At 38.5% G+C, this 26,712-nt stretch overlaps 1 protein-coding gene across 1 annotated transcript in view; it reads left to right on the forward strand.

Moving 5' to 3' along the window:
• LOC139717451 (inactive tyrosine-protein kinase transmembrane receptor ROR1-like) overlaps positions 1 to 26,712 on the forward strand; it is a 155,950-nt gene that overhangs the window by 116,047 nt on the left and 13,191 nt on the right. The window contains exons 4-7 of the mRNA XM_071628957.1: positions 6,438 to 6,468; positions 18,050 to 18,489; positions 19,619 to 19,649; positions 20,038 to 20,339. Coding sequence (XP_071485058.1) covers positions 6,438 to 6,468; positions 18,050 to 18,489; positions 19,619 to 19,649; positions 20,038 to 20,339 — 804 coding nt within the window. The remainder of the gene's footprint in view (positions 1 to 6,437; positions 6,469 to 18,049; positions 18,490 to 19,618; positions 19,650 to 20,037; positions 20,340 to 26,712) is intronic.

A 26,712-nucleotide genomic window follows, 5' to 3' on the forward strand; every position in this document is an offset into this window, starting at 1 on the left:
ACTCTGTGTTTTCACCAATAACATGAACCGCTGTGAACCAGTCTACACCATGCTGAAGTACTTCAAGTAGTGAATTGTGGCTGCTTGATCAGTGCACAGTTTGTCATAAACTTTTTGACTGAACCGTAAGAAATGAGAAAAGCACTCAGAGAGCCCAGACCTCCACCAAGCAGCTCATTTCCAGCCATACATACATATGCTAAGAAAATAGCCCTTTTTCCCAAAGATAAAGAATCCTTTCTGGTGTCTCAGTGTCCATGCAGCTTGTATTTTTCATTTGTTGGTCCTTTTTCCCAATGATTTTTTTTTTTTAATTCTTTTTAAAAATTCAAACAAAAAATCCTGGACCCAGACATTGATTCGCATCACTACAAAATTTTAATCATCTGTTCCTTGTGTCATTATCAACCTTTGCTAAAAGTTTTTATCCAAATTCATTCATAGCTTTTAGAGTAATTTGGCAAACAGGCAAACAAACCCATGTAGACAAAAGCAACTCCTTGGCAAAGGTAACAATTTTCTCAGTCTATAAGTTTCTAGACTTTTACATCTCAGAATTCATCCAAAATATGATTTTCATCATTTGGATTTTAAAAAAAATATGACATGTCAGTGCAGATTTGTTTAGAATATTAAAAGTAGGATTTCTGTTTATTTTACCCTATTTCCATGCTATTACAAAATGTGTAACATTTCTGCATTGCCAGTTAGTCCACATGGAGAGCAACTGATTCTGTGACCTTCAAACCACTATACAATGGTAGCTCTTCGTTATCTCTTGCCTCATTTCACACAGGTTTCACTTATGGAAGAGGTTCTTTTGAATGTTTTCTCCCACCAATGTGACACATTCTTGGATTTGCTTGAGTTGAGAAGTACTTTGTATCAGGGATAGTTGTGAAATAGTTATCCTGAAAGTCAGAGATGCCAAGAAATCGAAATGCCTTTCTTAAATTTCCTGTCTGAGGGGTTTGAGGCTGAAGATTTTACCCTTTAAAGTTGAATCAGAAATGTGAATTCATGAATATTCAGTCATGTTCCTTGCAACAAGGAATGAAAGGTTACCATCATAAGACAGTAATATAAAGTAAAATTTTTTGATATATGTTGGAAACTCCCACATACTGGTAGTCAGCTTTCATCTTTTTTATTACTTTACCCATACTTGGTAGTAATAGACACATTATAACACACATTTGTGTGCTTTACAAAATTTGAGTGTTATCATTATTTTTGTTATCATCATTACTGCTGCTTATTTTAGTAATTAGATTTAGTTGATTTTTTTTTCTCATTTGCAAAAAGTAATAAAGAGATTGTGAAGTTCATTTATAGCTGGCCCAAATTCAGGATGAAAATCTCTATTTCATGATAAAAAATTGTTTTTTATTTGAATCTTCTGTTTACAAAGACTAATGACAATGTAGGATCTTCTTTAAATAGATTAGACAGAGAAATAAACATCAGATATTAATGTTGAGAAATCACCAGTACGTACATCAGTGACCATTTTTGCAACATAACTGTACTATGACAGTGGAGGCATTACATGATGCTCAAATTACTCTAGTTTTGTTTGTTTGTTTGTTTGTCGTTATCATACTGTACTTTCAAACTGAATGCAAAGATCTAAAGTGATTATAACTTGTAAAAGGGAATGTAGTTTGATAAATTTTGTGTAACTACATTTCTATGGGGTTTTCAGATTTAGGATTTAGATGGATTTTACTTTGCTATACCATAGCTAAGTAGTCTTTACTCAAGGCATAAAAAATTTAAAAGCTGTTTAACCACAGCTAACATTTCATATAGATATGTCTTTCAGCATTACTTGTTGATCTTCAATGAAAAAGATGTGATGTACCCATACATAAGAAATGGAAGAAATGTCTAGAAGTTTGGAGGAAGGGGACTGTTAAAGGATTTTGTGGATGATACCAAGTAAAGACATGAGATCCTGATAGTTTCACATCTTCTGAATTGACTCATCACTTCAAGCCATATGGACTGCTGTCTGCTAGGGATGTGGTGGCTACCTCTATGTTGACGGAGATTTGATCTGTTTTGGGAGATTACGATAAAGGTACTGAAGATCTACCCCGAGATGTTGTGGGTTGCCTCATCATTCAATGGAAGAGATTTTGGTTGCCAATTTGAAGAGCAACAGTGAAGTCTGGTCCTGGCATCGCCTGGCATTTGTCTGTGGGTCTTTCTTTGCGTCACGAATGGCATCATTCTCACTTCATCAATTTTCTCTCTGCCAATATTTGAATTTGTGCAAAAGTACCTCTATCAAGTCATGCAAGCCGCCATAATTTCCAGATAATACTTTCCCCAAAGAAGAGGGGAGCATATCCACCTCGTGTATAATTATGATCTGCAACATTTGATTTGGCCCTATATAATTTGCAAGTATACTTCTCGGGTTGATTATGCAAATACTGCCTCTGTCAAGTCAACAACTAGTTTGTATCAGCTGTTGTTTGGGTTAGAATCAGATGTGACTGCTGCACATTTCTTGGTTGTGTTGATTTAAGATAGTTGGGACGTAGGAAACCGTGTAGGTTCTTTTTACTTTTATACATCAATAACATTATATCAATAACATAATTTACTCTTATACATCAATACCATGAACACACATTTACACACACACAAACACATTCACAGCAGAGTAAATGATAAATATAGTACTGACCAGTCGTCAAGAACAGATCAAAAAATTTGACACAGAGTGAAACGATTCCTCTTCAAACTCCTGGCTGCAGAAGTTTAGAGAGAAGGATCTATACTGCTAATGCTATATTCATTTTTATAGCCAACTGATTCAAAAGATGATCAATTTAACCCCAAACTGTTTTTATGTGTATCATCACTTATAATACATGAAGCACTCGACTTTCATAGTGTCAAAGACAGAGGAAATACTAAATGTTTCATATTGCAGCATTCATATCATATATGACTATAGTAACACTCTGCCTTTATATCCACAATTCTTTGATTTACTATTACAATGCTTCTCAACAGATGTTAGAAATCATGAGTGGGATTCATGTATTCCCAGCAGCTATACCCACTGCTGTATAGGATTACACACTGCCAAAGGAGACCACACACTTGGTTAAAAGTGACCCTCCATTAGAAAGGTCCGACCGATATGAATATGAGACGTTTTTCTGAGACTTAAAGATTTACAAGGGCGAATCATAGACAATGATCACACCACTCTACTTATCGTCTTTCAAACTAGCTTCTTTTACACCATCAATTCTTGCACATTGGCACAAAATCATTCGGTGCCTGTTCACAAAGTTTGTGATTGCATACCTCAAGCACTATCACAAAGTCGAGTGAGTGTCAAAATTCATAATTTCCTTTCACCTTTAATTTCGTTTTCATATATTATTGTGCCCTTTCTTTCATTTAATTGTAAAGGAAAAATACAGAAATGAGAAGGAAGACTGAAGAAAAATTCATCATTATATTATGATGCTTCAAAATAGTCACTGTCAGTTATTAGAGCTGTTCTTTCCTTGAAACTAATCTTTTCCTCATTCCTACCTGCCATCCTCACAATTCTCACCAGTGCTCTATATTCAATTACATGTCCCTCTTGAAGACCCTAGAGTGGTGGTGTGGGCGTAGCAAGATTGTAAATATGTCCACAGTCAGTTCATGAAGTATAGTAATGACCTTGCTCGTCTGACCTTTCACCTCTTCTGGTGGATAACTTCCTACCAGAGTGAAACACTTCCTGCCCCCTTCATCTCCAGTCCACCTTGACTGATTGCTCTCATTCTGGGCAAGGACAAGTAAAAATGGCTGCAATGGTTTATTCCCCAAAGTGCAGGGTTACATCTGACTCCAATCAGACTAGCAGGCAGAACAAAATAAAAGATGGGTGCTTGGTTTTGCTCGATGCAATCTCAGACAAAATATGATGCATCTTGGAACAAAAACTTCCTTGGCCAAGAAGCACATGGTGTTGCTTTTGGAATCAAGCATCCAACCTACACATTTTAAGTACTCAAACCATGCAACCAACAGCTTAAGTTAAGATAAGAAACTTGTTTCTCTTGCATTGACTTTATGTATGGCCTTGTTATTAAAATATATTCATGTTCAGGGATAGTGAAGGAACTTGTATGAAGAGGAAACTGGTTACACATATCAAGGCAAATCTTCTCTTTTCTCCCTGAAACAAGCATCATCCCTAAGGAAAAACCTTGTATAAATATCACACTGATTATATAACTTGTGATTTCAGAATGAGATCCAATGTGTATTGCTTGCTTACAAATACACAGCAAAGGGAACACATGAAACCACTGAAAAAATGGCAAATATCTCATTTGATACATGAAGAATTTTGAGAAAAAATTAGTCTACTATTTTAACATCATTTTTTTGTGTGTGTGTCGTCATTATCATATTCTTCTATACCTATGACTAGAAACATGGAATCAGAAGTAAAACCAACTGATGTATTCATGAGGTTTACACAGACAGCCAGAAAATGTTTTAGAATTGATATATAGATAAAGTATGTTTGAATCTTCCTTAGACAGCTGTTGTTATGGTATTTTGATGTAAAGTGACCAGGCCACCATGTATAGTTGTATTACTTGCCTGTGCAGCATAGGTGAGATGCATATAAGGGTGTGGGGTGAGTAGACTCCTAAGGGCTTTTTACACTTGTGTTTCTTAACCCCGGACTTTCTCTGACCCAGGACTATCGTTAGTCCCGTACCAATTTTTTCAGCTTTTTACACTGGCCAATTAGTCCCGTACTATCTCTTGTCCGGGGCTAAGGAGAAAACTGACCTTTTTACACTCGTATTTCTTAGCCCCGGACTTTCCAAACCACATGAATATTCATAATTACGCTGTGTACTGTACACGTACACGCACGCACCGGCAGCACTTGATTGCCTCGTTTCTGATTGGTCAGTGAGGGTCGGACTTCGTCTCCGTCGCTTAGCCCAGGATTATTTTTTCGTTCTGTTTACACTCACTTGCTTGGCACCGCAATTGCGGTGCTAGCACCGCAATTGCGGTGCTAACCCCTGCTATTTTGCAGGGCCAGATAGTACCGTACTATCGGTGGGGCTAGCCCACTTTGGCAAAAACGAGTGTAAACAGAAAGTGGGCTAAGGATAGTCCCGTACCAACGGTGGGGCTAAGGCCCCCCCTTAGCCCCACCGATAGTCCGGGGCTAAGCAAAAATTTACAAGTGTAAAAAGCCCTCTAGAAGGGTAGGGGAGGGGTCACTAAAGCTGAGATGTCAATGGTATAAAGCCTGGCTAAAGAGGGAATTAGGTTTATGTGTGGTCATCACCTTGACCAATGGTCTAAATCTTTCCTTTCAACTCTCCCTCACAAGCTAGCTTGACAGCTCCCTCCCTTTCCCATGTGTTTCACTTTTCTCAGGGCATTCTCCCCTTTCCCTCCCTCTCTCCTTCCCTCCCTCTCCACCCCCATGTCTATCTATCTCTATCTATCTATCTATCTATCTGGCAAACCTTGTGTTATGGCTGGTGTAACACTAACAGAAGAATGAGAACTCAATGGCTGTACTACAAATGAGTGTATGCATATTGAGATTTTTTCTACCCAGCATGATTAATACATTGTATTGAGTATGAGTGAATTGATGGAATGATATTTAGATGTGATATTGCTGTGTTACCAATAATGAGATTTTTACCAAACCATGCCAAATGGCTGTATTGTGACTACTATGTACACATACATATATTGGCTGAGTGAACTTAACAGAGCTACATGCTAAACATATGTCGTCTATTCTGTTCTTGGCAAATTTCACTAAAGATAAATGTCACCAAAAAATTTAGAGATGAACTTGGCACTAATCATCGTAGGCTGACACAGTCATTTCAGTCAACGTTATTTGAGTTAGAGTGAATGACTGAGTGGTGTGCCTTGATACTCGGTACTTAAAGCATAGTGTTGTTGACCTATCCTGGCTGGAAATTTAATGCTCAATGGTTTTATAGTTTCATTCGTATCCAATGACTTTCCACCTCTGAATGTTTTCAGTAATGTTGTTTGTAGAGCAGGGGCATAATGAAACAATCAGGTCCATGTTATACTTACCATCTTTGTCTATTTTAGCCACAGTCATATCAAATCTACAAGTTAGTCATTCAAATTTTATGTTTACCTTTTCATTCCTCAACTCACTTATAACCTGGCCTGTCAGTCACTCTTGTAAAATTCCTCCACATATGATAGCTATTAGTTATTGAAGTCTCTTGCTCATAGGGCATGGTAGATGGAACATATAGCACAGTACATCATTACTAGAAAGCATTACACACATTTCACCTACATTAATACATGTCAGTTCCATCATGTCCTGAAATAAAGTCTCATAAATGTTTTGTTTCTTTTTTTCCCCCTCTCTCTTCCAGATGCACCCAACTACAGTGATGGCAGTGAAAGGTGAGTGCCCCATATCTGTTGTTTAATATGACTGACCAGTCCCATAATGGGCAACACTTAGATAATTATCCATTTAGGTCCCAATGATCAAGGCTTGATTATTTCTTTTTTTATGTAACTGTAATTCCCTTTTCCATCTTAGTTACGCATAGGTACACTGTAAGCTATGAATCGCACCTAGTAAAAAAAAATGAATGGAGTAGAAATCACATTGAAGCTGTATGTAGTCAGTGTCAGTCTGCTCTTCATTTTTTCCATTTTGAAAGGTAGGGAGAAGGAACTACTAAATTCTGCTGTCCCAAAGATGCCGTACTAGTCAGCAGCATCACTAGTGTAAGGTTTGAGTGCAGCAGAATGTTGCCAAATATAGAACAGGTGTGACTCTAGTCAAGCTCACCTAGTAGGCTTACCTCCTTGATCAAGTTAACCTGTTGAGGACGGACTGATTTTGCTACAACACACATCTCCCTGAGTATACTCAGGACTCGTCCTCCAAGGGTTAAGCACTCTGTGAATAAAAAATAAAAACATCCAAAAGTTGCTGACACTTCTACAGTGTTGACCAGCAATAGTTGCATAATCTTTAGCCAGAGAAATTGGCACATTGCTTTTAGTACCAGACTTCACGTTGGTAAGTGTTTTTCATTCATGTCTCCCAGAATGTGTCTGGCTATTTGTGAGAAGCTTTTCTGGCTGTGACTGAGTGCTCTGTTGACATTAATTGACCTCTGGAAATCATGTTATCCTTCTCACATCACAGCCTGGTCCAAACTCCGATGCTGTGCCTCCAGGCGGCATGTCATGCCTAATCGATTGACAAAATTGCTTCCCAGTCAGGACTAAGAATTTTATCAGGACGCCAAGAAGGGACATTGCCTTCTTGAGACTTAAAGATGTTCATTGTGCTTTTAAGTGGTGAATATTAAAGTAAAAACATAGTTCTCATGTGCCTGCAGAACTGTTGATTTCTGCTGTAAAAAAAAAGAATGTACATATCTGCATGAGAAATGTGTGAAATAATGCTGTAATAACACAATTTCAGTTGTGTAATGAAGAAAATGTGAAATATTAGCCAAGAAGGTTCGCCGGAAGTACTGCAATCTTAGGGCTTACCCGATCGTGGTTGCTACAGTACGTAATGTTTTATAATCGGTTATCGATAATCAATAAATAGTGCCACAGCAGTATCCATCAATCTTCTGCGCTGGAGTGAATCGCATGCAGCTTGTTGGAAAATATGATTACTAGTGCACGATTGATCATCACGTAACATTCTATCTACTAATTACTTAATGGGGATGGAGCTTCAGGAATTAAAAATCATGTACTCTGATCAAAATTATTTTACACCTTTGATCTCAAATACTCCAAAACAACTTAGTATCCTCTGAAAATGCATCAGCAAGTCAGTTTTTAGGTAGACCCTTCTGAGGTATTGCAAGCAAATTCCAAATGGTAAAAGATAATTTTTTAGCTCTTCTGAGAACTATTTTTTGGCTTTAATGGCAATGGTAATGGCAATTATCATTTTTCTAAAATGTGAAAAGCTTTGTTCCAAAAACTAATATGTTATTGCTGGGTTGTGTAGTGTCATGGTGGCATTAGCCGTTTGATCACTGGAATGACATGAACATTGTGGAAAATAAGTGAGACTTACAAACCTAGCAATCAACAGGGTGAGGTCATTCACAACATCATTTGAGCAATGGCTATTGTACATGCTGAACATTTCACAGGGGTTTTATTCCCACTATTTTGTGAGTGACAAATAAAAGTGAATATAACAACTTGCCAAAGCATTGCCTTCCAATTGTGAGTACTACGTGAATAGTATGTGAATAATGAACTTGGTATTAATGCGCAGCATAGGCAGACGGTAGCCGCACACCAACACCTAGGCTTGTATGTGCACATTCATGCCTATGTGCGGAGTGAATGCAAGCACTATGATATTCACATTCATTCCTTGGTTGACACACCTGTAGTATGCATCAGCTGCAATCGAGTGAGGTGTTTGAAATTTTATTCATAAGTGAGGAGAATTTTCTTGAAATTGGAAATGCCTTAATAAGGTAACCCCATTTCCGTTTTCAGGTGGAAATTGCTCATTTAGCTCCTTATTTAAAGGAAGTACAACTGCTGTCATTCCTTTGCAGTCTATCTCGATCACGAATTTGCCATTTTCTGCTCATAGGTAGTTCCTGATCGTGAATTCAACCACCCACAAAGTTGTCTCACAGCTCCGGATTTGCGAAATATGCCTGTGAAATATTTGGCATCTACAGTAGTTTCCATGGTGACAAAATTCATTTTAGGACACCGATATTTTGATGACTCGTTGCCAATGAGGCATTTGCATAGACAAGTGGGTGAAAGCTTCCCAAGTAGGAGCTAATTGTACACGGAGTCTGATCTCTCATACAATGGAGCTAGGAGGAATAGAGAGGTGCCATTTAGTACTTCTAAAAGGGATGACCTGGCAAAGAGAGGAGATGACTTTTCATGGTGGTATCTGTCTTTAAACTATGGTAGGGATGTGTGATGTCAGAGAGCAGATTTTCTGTGATAGGTTCCTTGCCATATGCTGCTACTCAACAAGCTATCCTGCTCTGAATCCAGCAACTTATTTTTTTCTGTATTGTGGCTTTCAAACCCCAAAAGGTGATTAAGTCAAGGATTCCTTCCGGCAGGAAGAAAATAACCTCTGATATTTGGATTTCATTAACACCGTCTCCCACATAAACACACTTTGGCTCCTGGATGTCAAATGTTAAGTGCATTGTTTGCACAGAGTGAGGCTGTAGTGATACACCTCACATAGTGAAAGGCTACACATCTGGACGAGAATATACACAGCACTAAAAAACATGTAACAAATTTAAGACATTTCTGAAGAAAAACATCATCAATGACAGTGTTAATATATTTTGTAAATCCTTGGATCAGAGGAGGGGGCAAACTCAATTTGTATCTTGATTCAGAAGCCTACCAGGTCATCTCACAAAGTGGTAGGCTGTGGTACTCCAGAAGTATGACGGATGAAGTGTGAGTCCAATCTCCACATAGTTTGCCACATGCTAGGATTATTGAACACATGACCGGGGCCATATTTTGCGGGGTATACTTTACACCAGTGACCCACTTTTGGCTGCTATTTGTAGACTGTGCCTTTGTTCTACAAAGTCCAGATCTGCCAATTACCATGACATCAGGAACCACCTGCTCATCAGTGAGTGAGCCTTGTAGAGGGAGGATGGGAGGAACGGAGGTCAGGGCAGATAGAGAGAGCGAGAGAAGGAGGGGTGGAAGAGGAAGAGGAAGAGAACTTGGTTAGGGAAGCAAGGAAGAGTGACTGCTGGATGTGAGGATGAACTAGGAATGAAGAGAGGGAGGAGCAGAGGAAAAAGAAATGAAAGAGAGAGAGAGAGGGAAGGATGATGAAGAAGAGAAATGCTGAAAGCAATACTGGTGTGATGCAAATATACACAAATATATAAATCAGGAAAAGTGTAAGATGGTTAGCAAGCTCCAGTAGAAAGATGAATTTTTGAGAAAGCAGAGAAGTGGGATGAAAGTGAAGGATTACCTCCGCATCATAAATGGCAGTGTTCACCAAACAGAGCAAAAACACGTAATTCAGTGTAATTCAGTGTTTTCTTGTTGGTGATTATAAGAGTACAAACAGCTGCAACTACATTGTGTTCACAATCACAGTTCACACTCACAATAAATATAGATACCTTGGTACCTAGCCATAGAGGTAAACCAACACAATAAGGAGATGGTCGAATAGATATGGATGTATATAAATGAATGTATACAGATGTATGCATTTAAATATGCTATTCACTATTTATTGAATGTATGTGGGCTCATTAATGCTGACAAGACACAACTGTAACTACTGTTTGATTAAAGTTTATCACACATTTATTGCTACACCACCAGCATTTGCCGCACAGACCAGCTCTACACTTGGGTTGAGTTTATTGGTACAGATTGCATTAGAGTTTGCACAAGTAAATCAAATGCCATTAGAAATGGGATGTGCCAATTGTATATAATAAGTGAGTGTTTGAATTTATTTGAATTTTTAAAAGAAATCATTTTGTATCTAAAAAAGTATGCATTTGGATTTACTTTTTAATTTTTTAAGACATTTTGTCTGTGTTGCAGATGAATGTAGATTCACAAATCTGTTGAATTCTGTTGAATTCAATGTGGAGTGCGGTGTTTGGTCTTGTGGTCTTGTCATCTTCTGTCCCTTTCCTTCGTAGATGTTCCAGTGTGATTCATCCCTTCCATGTGGTCTATGATTGCATAAAAAGGATCAATCTTGATTGTGTGAGCACCATTAGCGTTTGTAGGGTTATGAGTGTTTCTGTGTCCTATTACCTTTGTCAGATGTCTCCAAAAAATACAAGCCATTAAATGAGTGCCAGTATCATATTCTTGATAAAAATGAACCATACATACAAGGGTTTATACTTCTCTTCTTTGTTTATTTACATTTCAGTGTTTCCATATCTAAAGAAGATACAGAGCATGAATAAGTAAAAACCGGAGTCATCATTTTATTACTATTATTATTATTATTATCATCATCATTATCATTATCATTATCATGGCCAAAGATACATACAACACAAGTAGTTCCCTTATTTGACGTATGACATAGGCAAGCCTCTCTACGTACTTCTTGGTAAAAGGTTTAAAATCATAGGTACATTTAGCTAGGGTAAAGTAAAGTTTGTCAGTGTGTTTTGCAGGGATCTCACTCCATCTCTCTCTTTGATCTCTCTACAAAGTCTATGCATTCGCTTTCCCCTGTCTATCTCTCTGTATATGTATCTATCTCTTTATGTATCTCTATCTCTCTCTATATCTCTCTATGTATCTCTCTCTCTCTATATATATATATATGTACATGTATATATATATATATATATATATATATATATATATATGTACCCATATATATATATATATATATATATATATATATATATATGTACCTATATATATGTATCTCTTTGTATATCTCTATATATCTCTATCTCTCTATATATCTCTATCTCTCCCTTTCTTGCCATATCTCTCTGTATTTCTCCCTCTCTCTCTCTTTGTCTTTGTCTCCTATTGCAATTTATACTTCTTTTGTTTTTTCTTATCTTTTGACTTCTACTTGTCTTTTTTTTGTTATTTCTCTCCTATTTTACATTTTTCCTTTCTGTCTATCTTTTCCATCCCAATTTCTCCTTTTTGTTTTGCTCACTCCAAAATTGTTCATATTTCTTTTGTCAGTATATACCCTTTTCTTCTTGCTACTATGCTGCCCCCTTCCCCCCTCACACTCCCTGCTCCCTGGTATGCCTTCACACCTCACAACCTCCCTGGTGTCCCTTACATCCCTCACCCCGCTTGAGGAATGGTAGAGAGGGTCATCCAGGTAGAAGGTATAGCTTGTACCAGAATTCATGAGCCTCAAAAGTGACCTCACCTTCCTTCCTTTCCTCCTATACTGAGTAGCCAGATTGACAGCTTGTTCCAAGCCTCTCATCTTACATCACATTTCTGTCAGATGTGATGATTCACTTGTTGCATAAGTCATGTGAATCGCTAAGGAGGGCGAGATGATGATGAGCTTGGTTACCAAGACTCGGAGGGGGTCATCTCAGTAAGACTGCCGGCTGGAGTGGGGCGGGGGCAGGATAGGACAGGCCACGTCACTCAATGTTTAAAACATAGTAAGCTGCTTGTTGCCATGGCAATCATGCTGGTCATTCTTAGATATCTCCAACCTAGGCCAGTCCTTAAGACTCTGGAAAGCCGGAATTGGAGCACTCACTCAATCATGTTTCTCCCTTGCATGATAGAGTAGCCAACCCGACAGCACTCACTGACAAAGTAGCATAAATGAATGATGAGAAGAGTGGGATAGCTGCATCTTTCGCTTGCTAGCCTTGGTTTGTTAGTGCGTAATAAAATGAGAAAAACCACATAAAACCTAGTAATAACTCAGACAAAGGACCATTATCATAATGAAGTCTACAAAATGACATCCGAGGATTACCTGCAGTTTTGCAAGTTTCCATTTAAAAGATGAATTTCATTTTGGTGTATACTGTAAAAGTGGAAATTTTCGCGTATTTCGCGCAACCAGAAACTAGCGCGAAAATAAAAGCACGCGAATTTTTTTGCTTGCCATATGTGCCTGTGCGTGATGTCTTGATTCCGCGCAATTAAAAACACGTGAAACTCTTCCGACCCGGCCAGGCGGGAAAAATTAGTCATGCGAAAATATCCACTTTTACAGTACCGGTATACCTTTTCCCCCATTTATCTTAGCTCTTTGCAAAGAAAATATATCTCTATGGCAATGTGTTTTTATACCCAATGAAAAGATAAAAGCTCTGTATGAAGATTATCTGGTAACTGGCAAGCATACATGTAACTTCATTTCTCATTAAAAGTAAAATTTGAAGCTTACAATCATTTATGCAATATGTGATCTATCAGTTGTGTATCCTTTGTCTTTATACTTGTTATTTAGGCCCAAGAGTTGTACTGGATAAAAGATTCAAGTCGTAGAAATAAACTTTCTTGTCTTTTTTCTTTGCATATGCTATTGTAGATGAATTGTAATTACACTGTCACATAAAGTTAAGAATCTTTTCATCCACTACTTCATGCATTCATGCATTAAAAACTGTCAATTTGCCACAGAAAGTCAGTCTCTACATGGCATGCAATCAGATTTCATGTACCAAAAATGTAATTCAAATATCTATCATTGGCAATGTCTTTTGTTGCAATTACTTTGGGACTTTAAATTTTTTTAAAATATTGCACAGAAGAACAAAAATGTCATCAAACTTATTTGACCATGCAGTCGACAAAAGTAGATTTATGTTTTGTTCATAAAGAGTTTAATAGGTTCCCCCTGTGTACAGGCGGAAGCAATAGACCCATATGGTTACCATGACTACACAACAATTGTTACTATTGTTCCGTCTAACATTATGAGATATTCATATTGTGATAGTATGTGTCTGTCATGTCTGTCATATCAAGGATCAATAAATCATTTTTTTTTCTGGAGCCCAAGCTCACTCCCCAACATAGACCTGCAACTCCTAATGCCCCACCCTCTTTGTTCTTCCTCCCAACATTTCCTCTCCTCCCCCACCCCCAAATCCCTGCAGCTTTCACCTGACCCCACCCCCTTCCCCCTAGAAACAAATCGGATAAAAAGAAAAGAGGATCCAATGCAAGCTCTCCACTGGGATTCCGTCTTGACGACAAGCTTACATATGTCAGGAAAGGAAAACAAACTGGAGGAATGAGAGAAAATAGTTACTAAAATAAACTTTGCACAAAGTGATTAAGATAGATGAAGACAGGTGAAAAGATGGCGTTTAGGGATAGCAGCCAAAACTCTGTGTGACAGAAAAATTTCAGGCTTTTCTTTTCTGGCTACCTAGCCCAGATGTCCCTCAATTTTGATCCAATGTCTGAGATATCTGAAAAGGTGTTTCAAGAGGAGTTCGATGAGATCATTTGAATAATATTCCCAATTATCATTTCAGAAACACTTCACTGAGTTGAATTCCATCAAACTCCTACCAAACATTCTTCCTACAGGTATATTCCATCAGCTAAATGTGCTGGAATTACTTCTTATTGAAGCAGTCTTCTCTACAAACTTTAGCAGACTTTTCTGTTTTGTTGAAACACCCTAACCCCGTAGAGCTGGCCTTAAAAAACAGTGCAACGAACTTGGATGTCGTGATGATAGCGCCCTCGCCAGCAGCTTTGCGTGTAGATTTTCCATTTGTCACACGAAACAACCGTCATTGATTAAGACGGACCCCTCCAAGCTCCCCGTCTTGTTTGGGAGGGCTCCACAGCCTAATAAGAGTGGAGTCCCTATCATTGGCTGATCACGAGATGGGATTCGGAACGGCCTACTGGTGACAGAATGTTGTTATCCGCAATGATTAGATCGCCCCCCTCTTCCTATTTGCTTTATGTGTTTATGGCTAATTTGCATCGTACTTGCCACGTCCGTGAACATGACAAATATTGGGTTTTTGCACCTCTCGCCCCTCGCTGAAATTTGAACAAGGAAGAGCTGGTGCACGGGACAAACTCTCTCTCTTCAAACCCAAGTTGTGCTGACACTTCTTTTTCTGCCTTCTCAGTCGTTTCTATTTGTTGTTCTCATGTCCTGAGCTCTTCTCTACGTCTTCTTTCCCATGCTGTCTTTTTTTTTCAAATATCTTGTCTCTTTCCTGTGTCCATCTCTCTCTTTTTCTTCAGTCCTTATTTGTTCCACTCTGGAGTAGATCCCAGGCACTTTCTAGAGATTGATGTGTGTATCTGAGGACGACAGAGAGGGTAGTACTTGGGCTGACATGCTCAGCACAAGCCTAAAGTTGCTGGCATTTAATCCTTCCTCTTCCTTCTTAGTATGGACTGCAGGTTGACAAAGGCGACTCCCATTATAACAAAGTCCTTGGGACCAGCAGTTTTCTATACTTATATCAAAATTTCATTAAAGCCCTGCTGAACAAATAAAGTATGTAAAGATATGCAGATTATAAATTTAGCACCTGAATTTTTGCTTCGTTGTCATGAATTTCATTATAACTGTGTTCATCTAAAGAGAAGCATATTTTATTGAGCACAGGCTCTTTGTATGTATGCATGTGTGTGTGTATGTGTCTATGTGGATGTCAGTATGTCTGTGTGAGTGAGTCTATGTGTGTCTGTTTATGTGTATGTGTGCCTGGTACCGGTATTTTTGTTTATTTGTGTGTGAATGTGTGTTAACATGTCCAAATATTCTGAAAGATTCAATTACTCCAAATTCCTTTTCATTTAGTTGCTGATTATTGCAAAACTATTAAGATGTAATTATTCATATGAAAAGATTCAGGCATGTTTTGATTGTTACCTATATGACTAAATCAGCAACATTTCAATCTGACAGAAAATGAGGCATATGTTGCATGACGCTTTATAGGACATCTAATGAATGCGAGCCAGCATTGATAATTCTATAGTGTAGAGATGATGTACCAGTAAACATTATGTATGCTCTGCAAGTTTGCTGTGAAGTTGTATTCCAATTTGAGCAGATTCCATTGGTACTCATCAAGTATATTTTAAGTTGTGCTGTACTCTGGCACTCGGAAGTCAATATTTCTCACCATTCATGCTATCCTTCTGTCCTTTGCTTTTTCTTTCTGTCCTTTTACATTTCTACTTCTCAATCATCCAATCAATACTCATGATGGATCAAATCCAGCACTCAGTCTACCTCCCAACCCCCCCCCCCCCTGAAAACTGTAAAACGGGCATTGATTATTTCACTATGTCCGCATCAAACGAGATGTGAGGGATTCCAGGGCACTGACAGCCGACTTAACGAGATGAGTCGTTTCCTTCATCGCTCATCTTCATTCCGTCTCACGTGTCTGGCCGGCTATTGATTTGTGGGTATCTGGGGGGAGATGCCTCCTGCATCTTTGATAACGTGGCTGGTGGAAGATGGCGGATCGCCAATGAATTCTTGATGTAATTTGGCAAAAATCTTCCGAGGAACTCTTGCGCCCAAGAAGGAATTTTTTCGAACATCCGAACAAGAGTTTATTGCCTCTCTGCATGTCATCGTGGCCTCAATAGCAGTCTGGTATCTCACTGTATATTTCATGTAGATCTCACATGATGAGCACTGCTACAAACACATGTTGGTTCAGTGCCTCTCTGGCTGGTGAATTAGCTGACTTGGAAGGCCTCTCCATGTTTCCATTATCTCATAAAAGTGTCTGATTAAAGATGGCATCATCAGTTCCATGTTTTTTTCACTTACTGGGACAAAAACTAGGCCAAAACGCCTCTGCACATATATTTTCATCGTTGTGCAGGAAGTTAATGATATCATGTAAAAAAATATGGACCATCTTTTTCATTCATTTGCATAGCATAGAATAGTTATGGTATCTAATTCTCTGCAAGTTTTTGCTTTAAACACATGACAGACATACTTTGGTATGCAAGAAAATGTTTTTCCTATATCAAGACAAAGCTTATCTCAGGCTTTATTTTTCAATGTGATCAAGACCTGTCTCTCTCTGATGGCTTTGTCCCTGAGTGCGTCGTTTCATTATTTTGTGGAGATTCAGTATACGAGATGGTGGCATATAATTGTCCTCAATAACTAGCAAAAACTGACTTGTGTGTGATGAGTCAACAGGTATGATAAAGTTTGCATGCTGTGGGATTAATGGTCATCGTGTTGCCCTCCTATTGTGACACAGTGATGATGGCTGCAGAACGACCATCAAGGTAGTTCCATGCAAACACAGTGAAACTTGAAAGGTGTGAGACTATCAGTGCAGCAATATCTTGAGATGATGAAATATTGAATATTGGGCATCCAACAAATGTACCCTGAGAAGCAAAGTGCCAAAATTTTTGGATTTTATGCCTTTTCACTCACTGTATTGATTTCTTTGAATCATTTCTTTCTTAATAGTATTAGGTGCCTTGTTCAGTTGCCTTTAAGTGTAAGGGTTATATCTTAACAGGGTTATATCTAGGACAGTGAGACATATACCCTACATATACCCTGTAGGTATTCTCCAAGCTGTGCTATCTGTATTCGACCTTAGTTTATCAAGTCAAGCATTTCTTCAGGTTTTGTTGCGACCGCACTTTTTTCAGGAAATTAAATGTTGATCGCATTCTAATCCTCTCACAAGCATATGGAACATTCTGTTCCCCCTCAGATAAACAGTACATGTCATCATTACAGGATTTTGTACCAAATGTTTAACTTACACGTACCTACATCTATTTTGTTAATGTTCTTTTTTTTTCTTTTTCTATTTATATTTTTGCAATTTGAAAATTAAAATCACTATGGCTGGAAAGCCCAACATCAGCCATGTTTCCATGACACCACTGTTTCTTCTTTTGACTCCATAAAAGACTATCAATAACTGCAGGTGTTATCTGTGGTCAGTAATAAGACTTGTGCTGATTTGTGCTGATAGCCATACAGAGGTCTGTATGTGCTTTTACTCATTTTATAGTCAAGATGTACCATGAGAATTTTCTGAGCAGCTTTCGCCAGCCGGGACAAAATGCACTCCCTCAACCTGATATGGTAATGTAATCATGCACAGAGTGAAATGTCAGGTTCGTGTGCGCTCGCAATCATCACATGGTCACGTTCATGTCAAAGACAGTGTGTGGGAATGTTGTGGTGATGCACTTTTGAGTCCTTTGTGCACTGGTCACTTTAAAAAAGTTCAGCAAAATTCCCTTGTCAAAATTAGCCTTGGACATGAGTATGAGCTTATTGCAGCTCTTGCTTACCACTCTCATGGCATAAGAAAAGTCAATGTTATGAGTATCTGGGTACTCTCAAGCTGATGGGATAAGGACAGACATTTATTTCATCTTATTTGCTCAAGGCAAGTTCCATTCAGTATATCTCTTTCAATGTTTCAATTTGTTATCGATATCCCTGTAGCAATGACAAAATGATTCTTCTCTCCTCTTACTGCAGTGAGTATTCAGCCACTGAGGATGAGGCCCAGTGTGAAATCTACCAGGGAACAGTCTGCAACCCTCCCTTCGTCCAGAGCCAGGTCTACATCGAGGTGGGCCAGACCCAGGCCGCCGTCGAGGCCCAGCTGGTCCAGGCCCTGCACCAGATCAGGACCGACCTGCCGGACCTGGACGAGCGCTGCACCCGCTACCTGCGGCCCTCCATGTGCCTCACCGCCTTTCCCATGTGCACGGAGCGGCCGCGCCTCAGCATTTACCGCATGTGCTACGAAGAATGCACCCTCCTCACCACGAGCATCTGTCGGTCAGTCATCGACTACGTGGACAGTCGGCCCGAGCTGGGGCTGGTTGATCTGTTGCCAATTTGCACTGACCTGCCACTGCCCGGCAGCAATGCAGAAAATGCTTGTATTCAAATGGGCATTTCACAGACTGGAGGTAAGACTAACTCTCTAACCAGCAGGAAATATTCTTCTTTTTTTTTATGATAAAATTCTTTTTATTTATGATAAAATGCCAAATCAATCCAAGATAACAGTCCAAAAAGAATGTTTCAGTTTAGAATGAATATGATGAGATTTAAACTATGTTTCCAAATGCCAAATCAATCCAAAATAACAGTCCCAAAAGAATGTTTCAGTTTAGAATGAATATGATGAGATTTAAACTATGTTTCCTGCAATATAAATGCAAGGTAGTATATGAGACATTTTCCAGTGTAGGAAAAGTATCCATGCATCAAAAGAGAGCATTTATATGTCTTTATGAGAATATTTCACTTGCTGCACAATCCAGCTAATAATAAAGAGTTGTTAGAGTGTGACATCAAGTGGTGGCTCTATGACGGTAGTGAAAACATCTAATGTAAGAGTGGTATGAGTCATGTAAATGGGCTGGTGTGATCCGAGAAGAATCAATAAGCATCAGATATCAGCCGTGCTATTTCAGCACAAGTCTTTTCTCTAAGGTGATTGTAACGTAGAGTAAGGCGGGAATGTAAGGAAAAGAAAATATTGATTGTCACGGATACGCGTCCTTGACGAAGGGGCAAAATTGGAGGCAATGTGTGAGACACAGCCACCAAGAGTGAGATGATCGGACGGATGAGGCCTCATGCACCTTCAGGAAACTGTATCTTTTTTACAGTTCGGTTTCCGAGGCACCACCTTTTCAGCCAAACTGTAATCCGACGCCCAACCTTGCAGTCACTCCATGGCCCGGAATCTCCGCCGAAATTAGCCGGCCCAAAAAAAATTTGGAAAGAAAAGTGTGGAGTCTTCTTTCACATGGCCGTGGCGGGTTGGGAGAGAACGCTCTTGGTCATGACTCAATAGCTAATAAGAAGGTGACACCGTCTCATCAACAGTCCATTTGGGCGGAGAGGGGTGCAACCCCCCAGAGGAGCCATGAATCATGACACGCCTACAAGCTACCAGTGAAAACTATTGTTGTGTAAAACAGCTTACAGGTCAGTTGTAATGCATACTACTGCCCAATGTCTTCTCAATGCTGCCTAGTTTTTTACCTTTTTCATTAATTGATATTACTGTTTTTCTCTTGTTTCCAGCTGCAACACTGTCTCCATTTGGTGTGCCAACGTAAGTGAAATCGTTTGAACCTATTTCCTATGTGATATTAAACAGTGTTAGTACGGTCAATCAAGCAATAGCTTGGCAACAGATGTATATGTTTATAAAGTTGATTAAGTTAATGCTTATAGTTCATGTGACTGTTGTTATTATGTTGTACATGGTAGTAAACACATCAGTATTATTCAATGCCTTGTTCAAAAGGACATTGTTTGAATGTGTGTTTTTCTAGTGTTACCATTACGTAATTGAAGATTCGTTATCACTGTCACAAGAATGTAATTTATGCCTGATGCTCCTCTTTTTCAAAGGCAAACACACAAGAAGCACAAGTTTGGTCAATGCTTTCACAGTGCATGCGGCAAAAGATGTGATTTACATTTATGTTCATCCCCAGGACTCGATACTACATAGCAAAGGAGCGCAGCATGAACAATGAGACTGGTCTGAGGACCGGTGACAAGGCCATCCTCCGATGCCGCATCGTGGGCGAGCCAACGCCCCACTACCGGTGGTACAAGAATGATGCTCTCCTCACGGAGCAGCGCAGAGACCGGAGGATCACCACCAGAGAATATGAATGGGGCTCCAAGATGACCATCCGTAATGTGGACACAACGGACATTGGCTACTACAAGTGTGAGGCACAGAATGAAGCTGGGATTCGCTCAACCACTGGAATACTGTTTGTTAGGATTGGTAAGTCTGAATTCATCACCAAACTGCCTTATATTGCAATATTTTCAGTAATCGCTGGTAGCAGTGTACGTAAATCATGCCATGTCATTTCAGCCATATTGATATAAACTTGCGATTAGATTTGATTTGTAGATTTAGAAGTGCAAGTTTACATAGTAAAAGTTATGAGGGAAATAGGCCTACTCAGAATTTGAGATCTTGGGACATTATCAGCTGGTAGATGAGAAAGATGAAATGGAGAGACTGGCTTTGAGGTAGCTGAGATTTCATTCTTTCTCCACTGCAGTGATATCAGTGTTGAAGTAAGAGATGTTGGAGAGGAATGATACACAAATAGACTTGCAGATTGAGTGCATACAGTAATATAAAGTAGAACACATCAGTGAAGTTAATTAAAATCAGGCAATCTGTTCAAAAGTTTTGAATTTTTACAATTTTGATGCTGCCTTTCCCTGGATGAGACAACTACAACCATTTGTGATGTCATGGTAGGACAATGATGTATAAAGAAAAACTATAAATATACTTCAACATATTTTCATTTTCTGGCATAATGAAACAGCACTTGATGTACTCTTTTCAGAAAGCAGGGGGAATAATATTACCCTTAACTTATGCCAGTAATAGAATAATCACTTTTCATGAAGCATGAATTCGGTGGAATTCTCCTTATATTTTGTTATCATAATCTTGCAGTGACATCATGAACTGTCATAGTATTCTTATCCAGTGATGTTGGCACCAAAACTTTTTTAAGAATTCATAACTTTTGAATAGATTGTCTGATTTTCCTCAAACTTCACTGATGTATTCTAATATTAATGCATTCACTCAGTCGACATATATATTTAGGTATCATTCCTCTTTGAATGTGATGATGGGCCAAAAAGTATTGTGTCCAAACAGCAAGCTTTCAAAGTCAAGGTTCGGGCTGTGAGATGACACAGGTGGTGTAGATCCTCTCTGTGCTACCTCCTAGAGCTTGACATGACTCAAGTCAAGTAGAGGGCTGCTAATTGGTGTTTAGAGCCTGATATCTGTCTCATTCTTTGGTTCCATGGTATTCAGACAAGAGAGATATGATGGGATAGCTCTGTAGGGGGAGGTGTCTACATCCCTTCTTTGCTACCCACAAGAGAATGGAATTATGACAAGGAGTTATTATGCCATCATCTTTTATTGACACTATTTTATCGTTCTTCCAAGAAACTAAGATAAATCAACCAGAAGTCTTGATGATGTGTTGGAACTCAGGTTGGGTTATAGTTCCCATGGCTCCATTTTCACAGGGTAAAGTTGTTGTTTTTTTCTTCTTTCCTTCTTCTTTTTTTTGTGATTGTAGCTATTCTTTCCAGAGGTGTGAATTTAAAACTTTTAAAGGTGTAACTTCCAAACTCTGATCTAGTGACTGCTATTGGTATAACGGGTATTTAGTCACCATATTAGACAGATGAATGCACACTCAAAGCAATTTGGATCAAATAGAACAGGAGTATTAAACTAATACATTCATATTCTTTAACCTGAGACTGATCCAGAACTTGTTTCAATCCCAATGGTTTCTACTTGAGTTAGATTTAATGTATATAGACATATTTGGTTTTAAATCACTGTAACTTATGTCGGTCATAACGGGGGTGGGGGTGCTTCCAAATCAGGAAGAAAAGATAATTCAATGGGGTATGAAATGAGTCAGGTGCATTGCAATGTCAGCACATAAATCAACTATTGTTAGGCATACTAAAGCCCCCCAGTTACAGCTGAAATAGACATTGACATACAAGACAGCACTCAAACTGAAGAGGTCTGTAAGTGGCAAGGAAAAGATGCAATCATTGTCATTATTATTATTATTCAGTGTGTACCCAGGGAAGCCCCATCAGCGGTTTATAAAATACTCTGTTATTCTTGGGGTCCTGCAACAGAATAACAAAGTACAACATTGAATTCAAAATTCACAAAGTAGCAAATCAAGGACATCCTGTTATACATCACATTATCAAAACAATATCAATGCTGTGTGTAAAGGGCAAAATAAGTATTTGATGATAATAATACACAAATTCACATTATTTGAAATAGGATGATGCCATTTACTTAATATAAATATATCAAAGTGACCCAAATCTACCCCAAGTGAGATATGTATGCTCTAACAATATTGTTTGAAGGGAGGTGACATTTCGGACTTCAGCGGGGAGCTGATTCCAAAAACATGAAGCATAGTGTGAGAAGTAGACATGACTGTGTAGCCTTTTTTTGGTGTGAAGTTAATCCAGTATAAGATATGACAAGAAGTGAGATAGAATCTATCCCTTTCCCATCCATCACAGAAGTAATCATACACTTTGGTTTGCCTGACATATAGTTAATGCAGAGTGAATTAATTCTGCTCATACATCCATGGTTTCTCACTAAACAGAAGGATAAAATTAGGTATACATTTCATTTTTTTTTTCTCTCTCTCTCCAAAATATACCATGCAACTAAGTCTGTCTGTGTAAGAGTCCCTTTCAAAATTCAGTGTGTAATATGATATCATACTTAACTCATTCAATTTCTCATTCTTCCTCCTATTCCTTTCTTCATCTCTTGTTCTCTGAATTTCCCCCATCAAACATTTCTCCTTCAGTCTCCCCCAAGTTCTCAATGTGAATAAATATTTGGCAGGTGACCCCAGGCAGCTCATCAAATACGGGCAGCCAGTGTCACACTTCTGGCCAAATAATCACTCCCTAACATATACGACAGCACACTGCCGGTGAGAATAGAGACCAACCATTATATGCCGCCGCATGGTAGTAATTACAAAATGGTGAAAAAAAGGAGAATGAATATGAAAATAGAGACAAAAATATCATATTTCATCTCTGAGGTTTAAAGACGCAGTGTACGTTTCAAAGTCAGGAGGGTTCGTATTCTGTTTCCAAATTATGAATAGTTGCATGACGTGTGATTCTAAGAGTTCTACTGTGATCCTGCCTCTAAAGGAGTGGTATATTTTTTGGTTGAGATGGAGGATTCAGATTTTAACTTTTTGCAAGATAATTAGAAACCACTTGTGAAATATTAATAAGCATACAATTCTAAGAGGTATTCAAGGTTTATTTGATGAAAATTGGTTTTGAAATGACTGAGATATCCAGAAACGAAGAGGTCCTAGTGAAAGGTGGGGCCCACCTTATAGTAGGACCACTTTGCTTTACTTTATTTTTGGATATTTCTTTCATTTCAAAACTGATTTTCATCCAATAAACTTAATACCTCTTACAATTGTATGCCCTTTAATATTTCATAGGAGGTTTATCGTAAAGAGTTGAGATCAGAATTCCCCATCTCAACCAAAACTATACCATCCCTTTAATGTGAGAGATTTCTGCTTTCAGCAGAAGTTCACTTGATACTTTCAGAGATAACAGGGTGTGTAGATTCACCTTATCCAATAAGACAAATCAGAAAAGAGGGAAAATGGGAAGAAAGAAGAGGGAGGAACACCATAAAAGATAAAGGAATCCCTGAAGAGTGATTTCTTTACTTTCATTGATTTTTTTCTACTTCCTCAGTTCTTATGCTATTTAGTGAGGATTATGAATATTTTGCAACAGTTAAACGAATCATACAGTTTTGGTTGAGACCTAATTTCAGGTTTCTAACATTTTTTTGGTGAGATAATGAGAAACCTCTTATGAAATATGAAAGAGCATGTAATTCTATGAGGAATTCAACATTTATTTGATGAAAATTGGTTTTGAAATGGCTGAGATATCCAAAAAAGAGCGATTCTAATAAAGTGTGGGACCCACACTTTATTACGATCGCTTTTTTTTACTTTGTTTTTGGATGTTTCATTCATTCCACACCCGATTTTCATCAAATAAATTTTGAATTCCTCTTAAAATGGTATGCTCTGTACTATATCATAAGTGTTTTCTTGGTATCTCGCAAAAAGTTAAAAGCCCAATTCTCATCTCCACCAATACTGTACTATCCCTTTAAGGCCAATCCATAATTTTTTGATAGATGAAAATATGCTGGTGGAGCAGTCATGTCAATATATTGCTTATCCCTGGCTCGTCAGGTCGGAAGATTTTAAGAAAAGTATTAAAGGAAACCAAAACCCAAAGTGAAATGTGGATTGAGTAAAAGCAGCAACATTAGTAGAAAACATCAGTGAAAGTTTGAGGAAAATTGGACAATCGACGCAAAAGTTATGAATTTTTAAAGCTTTAGTGTTGGAACCGCTGGATGAGGAGACTACTAGAGGTTATGACATCATGTGAGGACAACAGTATAAAGAAAGTATAAAGGGAATTCAGCAAAAATTCATTTTTCATGAAAATTACACATTTCCTCAACTTGATACTGACATATGTTATGGGTAGTAATTATTCCCCCTGCTTTCTGAAAGCGGTTAGTCAAGAGCTCTTTCATTATGCTAGAAAAGTGAAAGTATGTTGAATTTTTCTTTCCATTTTCTTTATAACTGTTGTCCACACATGATGCCATAAACTCAAGTAGTCTACTCATCCAGTGGTTCCAACACCAAAACTTTAAAAATTCATAACTTTTGCATCGATTGTCCAATTTTCCTCAAACTTTCAATGATGTGTTCTACTAATGTTGCTGCTTTCACTCAATGCATATTTCTCTTTGGGTTTTGGATTCCTTTAAATACATTGTATGTTTGAAGTCACAATAGAAGAAAAATACATTGATTTTCCCACATTCATGTTTTAGATGAAATTCTGATTCAAGTGAAATGGAGAACCTAGCATGGATAATACCACAGATTGTAAACCTTTGAGAAGAAAGGCAGAAGGAAAATATAAAGGAAGAATATGGGAATGAAAGGTGGAGGATTGACAGAGAGGAAGAAAGTGAGAGAGAAGAGAGAAATTAGGAGTGGTTTGGGAGAGTGAAGTGAAATGGGATGGAAGTGTTAATGGTGTAGACTATTTAAGGGAAAAAGGGGAGAGAAACTGTATTTGTCAGAGTATTGGTTGCAGTCGGCAGCTGAGATGAATAAACAGCATGACAGCTGAGTCAATTGACAGAATGGAGCTGGAGAAGTTTCCCCCTGCACAGCAGACCTGTTCACACTCACAAGGGATTTTTTTTTTTACTGCCAGACTTGTGATGTGGTCACAAGAGAAACAATCATATGTTCACACAGTCAGCATGTGATGTGCAGCTCAGTGAAGAAAACATGCACAATGTTTCCAAGTCTACGACATACCACACTATCACAGCTACACCATAAACTATCATGTACCTCGACAGCCTTTTTGGTATGTGTTCACATTGCTCTAAAGGAAATGCAAAACTGAGAGGCAGCTAATTTACAGAATTTTTTGTTAAATGTAAACATATGTATAGATAATCTCATTCAATTTCCTTGGCAGTTCAGTTCAAGCAAGGTGACTGATCATGTTGGGTTTTTTTTCTCATTGATGTAAAGGTAAGGATTATTTTATAGGAGCTTTCTACTTGAAATCCTGATTTAGATTTCTTCATACGTCTGAACATATCATCATGACAGAAAGGATCTTAATGAGAGTTGTAACAAATTTCACAGCCATCCTGCAGAAATATTACAACACTTGTGCAAACATATAGACACGTCTTGGTCGTATAGAACTAATATGAAAGGAAATAAAGAGAAGTGTCTTATGTTTCATACAGTGTAAATGACTTTGATTTTTTTTTCAATATGTTCCGAAAAAAGAGGACAAAACACAAACAGATCAGTGTTCTTCAGCTGACCTCCTTTTTTTTTCCTCTCCCTGCATGCAAGAGGTACTTTTCCAGAGGTAACTTTTTCACATTGCGGGGGAAATAATATATCGGATCAGAAACCAGTGGGAAATCAATTCTCAGCCCCATCAACCAATCGTAAGGAAACCTGGATGTTCTGGTTACTTTGAACAGTAATGAGACCACTGGAGGAATCATTCAGAGGCCATATGAGTGGTGCATTATAGGAAAACAGGGCCAGGGCACATCCAATCTCTGTTCGGAGTGAAATATTTAGGTCGGGTTGATGTGGACGCATTCTGGAGGACTCTTGTCTGTGCATCACAGTCGACTGCTTGTTGTGTTAAGGGGGAATTTGTGAGCAAACTGTCACCGCTTGCAAATTGGCAAATTTGCTGCTGCTTCATGGAGTTGGGATTGGATGAGAATGATGCGGGTTTGGGTTTTTGTTGAGGTCTTAACAGGTGATATATTTGCTGCACTGCAAAGTGGCTGAAGAATGTGGAGCAATTGGAAAGTAATGAGGTGCAGAATTGACTTCAATCCTTAGTCTCAGTGAGTGTGCCCAGGGAGAGAGGGGGGATTGGACTCTTGTAGAGATAAAGTTCATGTATCTCTT

Source organism: Diadema antillarum, unplaced genomic scaffold (assembly GCF_040938485.1).
Source record: "Diadema antillarum isolate AM-2024a unplaced genomic scaffold, OU_Dant_1.0 scf00000075, whole genome shotgun sequence".
NCBI classification, from domain to species: Eukaryota; Metazoa; Echinodermata; class Echinoidea; order Diadematoida; family Diadematidae; genus Diadema; species Diadema antillarum.